This window comes from Mauremys reevesii, linkage group 8 (assembly GCF_016161935.1).
Source record: "Mauremys reevesii isolate NIE-2019 linkage group 8, ASM1616193v1, whole genome shotgun sequence".
Taxonomy (NCBI): Eukaryota; Metazoa; Chordata; order Testudines; family Geoemydidae; genus Mauremys; species Mauremys reevesii.
Window position 1 is genome coordinate 85,133,712 of NC_052630.1, and position 9,781 is coordinate 85,143,492.

Sequence of the window (9,781 nt, forward strand, 5' to 3'; positions counted from 1 at the left end):
AGTACATTGTATTAAAATGCAGTTGTGTATGTGTTACTATGGCACCCTATCCACCTTCTCAAGTTGGGAGGGGGATGCTAATGTAATTCCTCCATTATCAGCCCTTTGACACCCCCCCCCTCCCCCAAGGGAGTTGAAACCAGATTCTCCAGGAACCAACAAGCAAAGTTTTTTGGATAACTAGCCTGGTTTTAAACTGGCTGATGGCCTTCCTCCTGATCCTGCAAATGGACAGGAGCCCTAGTCCATGAGGACCCCAGTTATTAGCATAGGGTTGAAAGGACTGGACCTACTGAGGTCCCATAAAACTGGGTGCTTGTTCTGAGCTGAAGCTGTGATGAATTGGTAACCACAAAGAATCCCCTTGGTTGGGGAGCGGAAGAACTGCTCGTGTCAGAATCCATTTTAGGGTTAATTCTGGTAAGCTTATTAGCATCTGTGTTGGTTCTTTTATTGTTTTTAATATGTTTTCTCTGTAGTGTTTTTACCTTAAGAATAAAGCAGGCTTGCATAGGAAGTACTGTGTGGTAACTTTTAACTGTAGCAATTACACCTAACCATCTCTGATGAGAAAGCAAGTAGGTGTTGGTGGGCAACCTGTCTGTGATGGAAAGAACACAATGAAGGCAGGAAGCTGTGCAGCCTGGAAATACCCCAGTCAGAAGGGAAAAAGACACTGGTCCCCATCCAGAAAGGCAACAACTGAGGAGCTGGAAACCTGAGAGTGCCCTTGCTCGATCACTGAGGGGAAATACGGGTGCAGCTGTCCTGAACTGTGTGGACCATGAAACTTTATGACATTATAATGACACTTCACAATCTGATTGTATTTTGACACAGCATCACATTGTGTCAATGCAATGTCATGGTATCTTGCTGTAAATGACAAGAGAATTTGCCTCACCAGACAAACTGGGGAAGATAATAACACTAAGCTAGACCCAGTACTCCTTTTAATTTCCTATGGGCGGCATTTCTTGATGCCTTTTATTAACACACACATCTCTTGATCTAACTGTACTTGCTGCACATCATATTGTCCATGATTCTGTCCTGACCCCTTTATGCTGCTCAGATGCTGTAAAGTGGGGGGGACCTCTCCCGCCCCTCCACCCTGCATCTGGAAATTATTGTAGTTATTGTAGGGATTTCCTGGCCAGAGACTGAAATAACAGCCCCTACACCTCTTCACATTCCCCATCAGTTGGCGCTCAGCTATTCTGGGCTGCCAGCCAGTTCCTTAGGGAGCCATTGCAGTTAATGTAAATTAAAAGAGCTGCTAGGGATGCTCCAATTTACACTGAAGGCCATGCCAGCTCTGGGACCAGCCCAGAATCTGGAAGCTGTAAACGTGGCATAAAGTTCCCTATGCTGCTACTTCTGTGTTCCATCTCTTGCAAGGTGTAGCATGCAATCTGGACACGTTCTGTTTAATAATTAATCTAACATAGGGAATTTATGGGTATGGTGTGAGAAGGGATAACTACGTCACCAGGATACAAAAGAAAGAGAAATGCCACGTATCTGGGAATTAGGGATCCGCTCTACCAAGCTGTAGGCTTACTTCCCCTCAGGTGGGAATACATACCAGTGCTGCTTTCCTATTTCCACACTTTTTGAGAGACATCCCCTGCCCCCTTTATTTTGCAAATGAAACTACAGCTTACTCCAGGCACCAGTTCGCCACATTCCATGATGTCTTTGATCAGTTTGCTCCTCTCTGATGATGATGTTAATTCACGTCGGAGGAGGTCACCAGTGGACAGATGTGTAAATCCATATTTCTGTGCTAATTGTTCACACTGGGTTCCTTTGCCAGAGCCAGGGCCACCTTCGTGAGGGGGAAAAAAAATCTAGAGTTAGAAACAGAAATTGCAGGGAGCTGAACAATTGGCCTTTTTATTAATCACTGCAGTTGGGAAAATGTAATGGAAATAACAGGACTTCTTGTACTGACTGGGCGTTCAAGTACATAGTTAGCTAGTTAAAGCATTCTGTGCAGAAACTGCCTGGTAACATATTATCATTAAGTAACACTGCTGAGAAGAGAGCAAGCCCCTTGATTGAGGATTTTTTAATATCTTAAAAAAGGATATTTTTAACTTTAAAATAAGTTGTTCCTTTTTCTCTTCATTATGTGGTAACTATTTGGGGAACAGAAATCAATGTAACTTTCAGTGCCATTAACAAATTCTCCTTTCACACTGGTGTACCAGTGGAGGCCCTTGGAATAAGCAATGTAACTTAATGGCAGTAAATTACCAGGCAGATACTGCATAGAATTTCTTAGCTAATTAACTGTGACCTGAAGGCCCACCCACTACAAGAATTGATGATATTTTCTTGTACAGAGATGCACCAATAGGTAGCAGAAGATTCTGCTCGCCCCTTCCCGAGGGGGAGCCAGTTTCTTTTGTGGTTTGTCCATTCCAGTGGCTGACCGATTAAACTGGAAGCTTTGTTCATTCTCCTCAGTGCTGGGAGATACTGGTTTGTTCTCCAGATGCAAATCATGAGAGTTTAAAGAAAGCCAGAAATAAATTGTGTTTTGTGGTCTGTCTTTTGATTTTTGAACTCTCCCTGCCCATCGCTGATGTATGAGTGACAATTAGTACTGTCCATTAGTACTGTCCACTCCCAGATTTACTGGGAAAGGTGACTTGCTCCTGCTGCAGCAGTTTTCATTCCCACATCAACCAGACCCCTGCCCAGCACTTAATTCCCAGCTTCCCCCTTCCCCTCAGCCTCACCACTGCTCCTTCCCTGGCTGGGCATTGCAGGGAAGGAGGAGGAGCTGATGAACTGGGGCTGTGCTCACAGGAGAGGAAGGCTGCTGGCCTCTTCCTGCTCCTTCCTCCTCCTCTCTTTCTGTGAGAAACTGAGAATAGCTTTGGGAGCTGAGGGTGTGGGGAGGGAGCTCTTTCTGCAGTAACTTTGATTGCTTGTTCTACCTTAGGAGGCAGGGCAGGGGACAGAGGGGGATTTCCCCTGGGCAGATCTCAAGTTTGTTAGAGCACTGGAGCCTCTCAGGCCATCAGGAGAAGGGCTCCAGCCCAGCCAAAATCCCATCACGCATGGAAAAACTATGAGAGTTGGCCACCAGAGTGCAGTGCCAGCCTTGGGGCACCAGGACTTTAGCCCTTCTGGAGTCAGTCTCACTAGACACTCCAGCCTTAAAACAGTTTTCATCCCTGCCTGGGGAAATCCCTATCTGAGCAGTTGGCTCCCCCAGGATGTGCCTCCTGGGAAAGAACAGCCAATCAGGGCTGCTGCAGGAGGTAGGCAGCGCTCCCCCACCCCATCCTTTCAGGAGCTGAGAGACATTTGTGGGTTGGCAAGGTGAGGAGAGGGAGCAGGCACTGCCATTGTCACAAGAGGGGAGGAAAGAGGAAGAAGCAGAAAGGGACGAGTGGCTCAGGACAGCTCTGCTTCCCCCTTCCCACCTGTGAATAATGGGTCACTCTGCTCCTCCCTCACCTCTCCATCCCTGCAACACTAGCCTGAGAAGGGGGCGAAGGGACAAAGAACATTGGGAGCTGCATCCCACCAGCCTGGGAAGGGGGTGAGGGGATGAAGAACCCCTAGAACTGCCCCTCCCTGGCCTGGGCGGTGGGTGAAAAACTGCTGGAGCTGAAGGAGGAGCAGAGGTGTGTTCGCTGGGGGTAGGGGCCTATATGAGGCTAGGAAGGGAGCAGAATTGATGTGCGTGTGTGTGTGTGGGGGGAGCAGGTAGGATGAATTTAATTGCCAGCCTGTGGGATGGGCAGATATGGGTCTGGGGTGGCAGAATTGCTCAATTAGTATATTTGGGTTTGGGGAGAAGCTGGAAACTCAGCAACACCATTACCAGGCAACATTTTATACAAGCCTGTGTAACTGGAGCTCAGCTGGGACTTCCTGGGTGAGAGCATCAGCAGTAGGCACCAAAAAATCGTCTTACTCTGTACATTTGGGAGAGCTAGTAACCCTGTCATTGTTGCACATGGGGGCAAGGGAGAGTTCAAAAATCAAGACAGCCCAAAACCACAGTCTAATCGTTAAAAGTAAACCTCATGATTTGGGTGTCTGACTCACGATTTTTAAATGTTTGAGGTTGGCAATCAACACTGTCAACTCTAATATCCAAATACTATGCATACTACTCCACTATATGACTGAGTCCAAGTTTCATCCATTTTTCTTTCTTGATTGCTTTAGTGAATAAATATGGGCTGACACACTCATGAATTTAGCCATCAATCCCCTTCAGGCACAAAAATATCCATGTTCCAGGACTTTACATTGAGTTGTAAGAAAATGCTGCCCCAAACAGATATCGTTCAGTGGCCTTACAGTGGTGTAACTGAGAACAGAAATTAGGCCATAATATAACAGTGAAAAAAGAATGCATTTGTCTTGTATAAACGCAGTGCCTTTTATTACAGAGTCGCAATGAACACTGTTAACATACAACCAAAGAATCAGGCGCTGCATCTTCACTGGGAATGTTTTTGGGGAAAGGGTTAGTCTTTGGGATAACCTCATTTTCTTCTCTTTAGAAAAATAGGCATCCGGATGCCTTGTGTGAGGTGGCAGTGTGCAGGCCCAGAGGCAGAAATGTAAGCATCTAGGAAATTTTTACTGCAAAAACTTAGGTGCTGAGTGAGTCTAGGCACATACAGGATTAGGCAGCTCATAGGTGCTGACTCTATGGGTGCTCTGGGCAAGGCCATCCCTAGCCATTTTGGTGCCATATGCAGCATCCCCCTCACAAGGGGGTGCTGTGTGGGGCCCCAGGCCTCTGCGGTGGGGGGCTGGCCCCAGGCCTCTGCAGGGAGAGGGTTGGGGGAGGCGGTTTCCCCATTTCCCCCCAGCCCACTCTGCTCTGCTCCCCTGGCTGTGATCGGCTGAACCTGCGGAGGTGGCAGGTAAACAAACAGGCCTGGCCTGCCAGGGGCTTTCCCTGCACAAGCAGCAGAACAAGTTTGGGAACCACTGGTCTAAATCAAACTACAAGACCATCCTTCCAGCTATGTGTATACAATCAGTAAAGATAATACAGGGGAAATCATTATTAGGCTAGAGACACTTAGATTTCTTTAAAACATTGTTAATTACAAACAGGAACATTTTCTCTGGCTCTCCTAGCTAGCTGATGTTCTATTTATCCATTACCCATCTGTGTTGGAAATGAGAATCTCCTTTAGTGAGAGAGCAGATTCACACTGATCAAAATAGAAAATGAATATTCTTAATGGATGGTGCAGCTCAGGACTGATGCTAATAAAACCTTAAGCCATCTCAGTGTTTAGAAAGGAATCATCTGGCTATCAATGCACTTTGAGGCATCAGTGTGTCTGTGTTGCTTCTGCCACTATACTAACCTTTTGTGCATTCAAGCTTTTAATTTTTTATAAAATAAATGGTACTATATGTTTATATTTATATTAGGGCTGTCGATTAATTGCAGTTAACTTATGTGATTAACTAAAAAATGAATTGTGATTAAAAAAATTAACCATGATTAATCACACTGTTAAAAAACAGAATACCAATTGAAATTTATAAAATATTTTTGGATGTTTTTCTACATTTTCATATATATTGATTTCTATTACAACACAGAATATAAAGTGTACAGTGCTCACTTTATATTATTTTTTATTACAAATATTTGCACTGTAAAAATGGTAAACAAAAGAAATAGTATTTTTCAATTCACGTCATACAAGTACTGTAGTGCAATCTCTTTATCCTGAAAGTATAACTTACAAATGTAGATTTTTTTGTTACATTGTTTTGGTTTTGAGTGCAATTACATAAAACTTTAGAGCCTACAAGTCCACTCGGTCCCACTTCTTGTTCAGCCAATCGCTAAGAGAAACAAGTTTGTTTACATTTACGGGAGATAATGCTGCCCGCTTCTTATTTACAATGTCACCTGAAAATAAGAACAGATGTTCACATGGCACTTTTGTAGCCGGCGTTGCAAGGTATTTACGTGCCAGGTATGCTAAACATTTATATGCCCCTTCATGCTTTGGCCCCCATTCCAGAGGACATGCTTTCATGCTGATGATGCTCGTTAAAAAAATAATGTGCTCATTAAATTTGTGACTGAACTCCTTGGGGAGAACTGTATGTCTCCTGTTCTGTTTTACCCACATTCTGTCATATGTTTCATGTTATAGTAGTCTTGGATGATGTCCCAGCACATGTTTGATTTAAGAACACTTTCACAGCAGATTCGACAAAATGCAAAGAAGGTACCAATGTGAGATTCCTAAAAATAGCTACAGCACTCAACCCCAGGTTTAAAAATCTGAAGTGCCTTCCAAAATCTGAGAGGAATGAGATGTGGAAAATGCTTTCAGAAGTCTTAAAAGAGCAACACTCAGATGCAGAAACTACAGAACCTGAACCACCAAAAAAATAAATCAACCTTCTGCTGGTGGCATCTGACTCGGATGATGAAAATGAACATGTGTCAGTTCGTTTTGCTTTGGATTGTTATCGAGCAGAACCTGTCACCAGCATGGACGCATGTCCCCTGGAATGGTGGTTGAAGCATGAAGGGACATATGAATCTTTAGCAAATCTGGCACGTAAATATCTTGCAACATCAGCTACAACAGTGCCATGTGAACACCTGTTCTCACTTTCAGGTGACATTGTAAACAAGATGCGGGCCACATTATCTCCTGCAAATTGTAACCAAACTTGTTTCTCTGAGCGATTGGCTGAAGTAGGACTGAATGGGCTTGTAGGCTATGAAGTTTTACATTGTTTTATTTTTGAATGCAGTTATTTTTTGTGCATAATTCTACATGTGTAAGTTCAACTTTCATGATAAAGAGATTGCACTATAGTACTTGTATTAGGTGAATTGAAAAATGCTATTTCTTTTGTTTTTTACATTGCAAATATTTTTAATGAAAAATAAATATAAAGTAAGCACGGTACACTTTGTATTCTGTGTTGTAATTGAAATCAATATATCCGAAAATGTAGAAAACATCCAAAAATATTTAAATAAATGGTATTCTATTATTAGCAGCGTGATTCATTGTGATTTTTTCTTTTAATCACTTGACAGCCCCCACACACACTGAAATAAAGCCATTGCATCTCTCTGTAAGGTTATTCTTGGGAACAAACATTCTGTGCTCTATCGGGTGTGTGATACAAACAGTGAATCTGTAAATGGAGTCAGACTTCTGTTATGTAGTATACGAGAGCCTCTTAGAGAGAAAGTAATGCATCAGTAAGTGAGATATCTTAAGGACGCTTCAGTGTTGCAAACTCTTATGACTTTATTGAGAGTTTCATGGTATGTGATATTTTATTTAAAGTTCCAGCTCTTGGAGTCAAGTGAGTGTGCGAATCTTGGCTTTCATCTATTTTCCTAGCCCTTCCATTGCGGAGAAAAGCTTGAAAATGTGACCTGAGTGTATCCTAAAGGCTCAGAAACCAGAATGCAAGTTAAAAAAATGTTGTTAAATTCCAGAACTTTTAAGCCACTCGCTGAAATCCTGCGTATTAAAGATCATCTTGGTTGAAAACAGAAAATAATCTTCATGTGCTTTCTGGAAAAGCTAAAGGGATATCCAGTGCTTAATCAGGATGATTGTAGGGGAGTAGTTCCCATGGACCACTGCAGAAAGCAACAACCATCATCTTCTAGCTCTGGCACTTGGAATGGTTTTAGGTATGGCTACTTGGACAGAGTGCTTGCTGTAGCATCCTGGTCACTGAAGTTGCCACCAAGATGGCTATGGGCTGAATTGCAGCTAATCAGTCTGTTGGTAGTGGAGATTACTGACAGTTGGTCATAACTGCTGGGCTAATGAGACTCAGAAACTGGGAGGACATCTCACTGGGAGGAACATGAAGTAGAGGGAAAGCGCTGAAGGTAAGCTGGGTTGAGGAGAGTAGATGTGTGACAGGCTCCTCCTGTGGTACACCTGTGCTATGTTCTACTCTGTTTGGACACAGAGGATTAAAGTAACAGAGGGGTAGCCGTGTTAGTCTGGATCTGTAAAAGCAGCAAAGAATCCTGTGGCACCTTATAGACTAACAGACGTTTTGCAGCATGAGCTTTCGTGGGTGAATACCCACTTCGTCGGTGCATTCGACAAAGTAGGTATTCACCCACGAAAGCTCATGCTGCAAAACGTCTGTTAGTCTATAAGGTGCCACAGGATTCTTTGCTGCTTTTACAGAGGATTAAAGGTACATGTAGTGGGAAAAAGTGTGTGTGTGTGTGTGTGTGTGTGTGTGTGTGTGAGAGAGAGAGAGAGAGAGAGAGAGAGAGAGAGAGAGAGACCATGAAAACAGGTAGCTGAAGAAGGACTACTTAGCCCTGTTGAGCTGATCTGTCAGAAACTAAGGAATTAAAATCCTGAAATATCTGGTATGAATAAAATCTTGCTATTTAGCATTTTCAACACTTTACCATATCATTTTTCTTTGGTAAATGTTGCCAGTACAGCCAAGGCCAATGGGTGCAGCTGAACCATGCGAAGAATGCCTTAAGTGTAAGTGGGACCAACTATTTCCAGTACCAATCAGAAAGCTTCTTGAGCCACTTCTGGTTCTGTTTATGCTTGTAGTTAAACTGTCTTCAGCCCTGCATTCATTGTAGGCACCGATTGTCACAGAGGGGTCAATTTGATAAGATCATTTAAATGGCCAACCCTGCCACACATTAGTCCTGATATAGTTATTTAATATAAACTATTAAGCAACTGTCAGAGGGAAGGGCTATGCAATATATGGGGGAAATGCCTACAAAACAGCATATTCATCTTTAATCTCATTTTAGATCCAGTTTGCCCACAAACACACTTTTAAAATTCTGCTAGCAAGGGAACTAATTAATCTTTAGATTCAGCTGAGTGCCTAGCATCTGATCCAGACTCTAATAAAGCCAATGGACATATATTCTCATTGATTAGAGTGGGGATTGTCTCAGTCACCTATTGTATCAAATTCTGGAAGAAGGTGAGGATGTCTAGTGCATGTGCCCACGAAGCCAGTATGAGTGCTGTTTTTCTTAGATGTGATGATGTTAGGCTATCAAGTAAGTGAAATTGGTTAAAAGCTATCCACTAGATATTCATTGTTCAAAGACTGTGAGGGTGCTCACTACTGTATGCAGCTGAGATATAGTCAATTTGAGACATTGGCAATTATTACAAAAATGTAAAATACTAGCATCCAAAAAAATCTCATGTTTCGCTAATTTATTTGGTTATATCTAATTTCATGATTGTCTCTTCAGCTTGTATTTCTAATTTCAATGAATTGATCTTGTCATAGTCTATTACCCTGCTGTTATGTCTCTCATTTTTCCTTTCTGATTCTACATCTTTGCTTTGGTTGTCTGGATAAAACATTGATGTAGTTGTCTAATTAATTTGACTTGACTGCATTTCCAATTAATTCCTACTCTAACCCACATGTAAATCTTTGCTAATCAGTCCATGTTTTCGTTCTCTTACTAGAGACGTTTGAGAGAAATTAGATTTGTTAGTGATTTTTTTTATCTCATAAACAGTGTCTGAACTTGTCAGCTACAGCAGAGGTGCATATTTATTTCAATTATTATGTAAATGATTAAAACACTATTTTTTTTAAAGTCCTTCTTACAAGTGGCTTGGTTTCCTGTCTCTCTTGAGACAGGAATACAATAGCATGGCAAGTCCAGATTTGTTCACTGAAGGCGATTGGGGTAGTAGGAGTCCTTCTGTCCTTCTCACTGGGAAGAGCAGAATTTTCGCATATGCTGTTACAGCTTCTA

The 9,781-nt window shown here is 42.5% G+C and overlaps 1 protein-coding gene across 2 annotated transcripts in view; it reads right to left on the reverse strand.

Annotated features, from left to right (window-relative positions):
* AK5 (adenylate kinase 5) overlaps positions 1-9,781 on the reverse strand; it is a 132,919-nt gene that overhangs the window by 27,758 nt on the left and 95,380 nt on the right. For both annotated transcript variants that reach the window (XR_005583957.1, XM_039486021.1), the window contains exon 11: positions 1,668-1,831. Coding sequence is in view for 1 of the 2 variants with exons in the window: in XM_039486021.1 (XP_039341955.1) it covers positions 1,668-1,831 (164 nt within the window). In the remaining variant the exon portion in view is untranslated. The remainder of the gene's footprint in view (positions 1-1,667; positions 1,832-9,781) is intronic.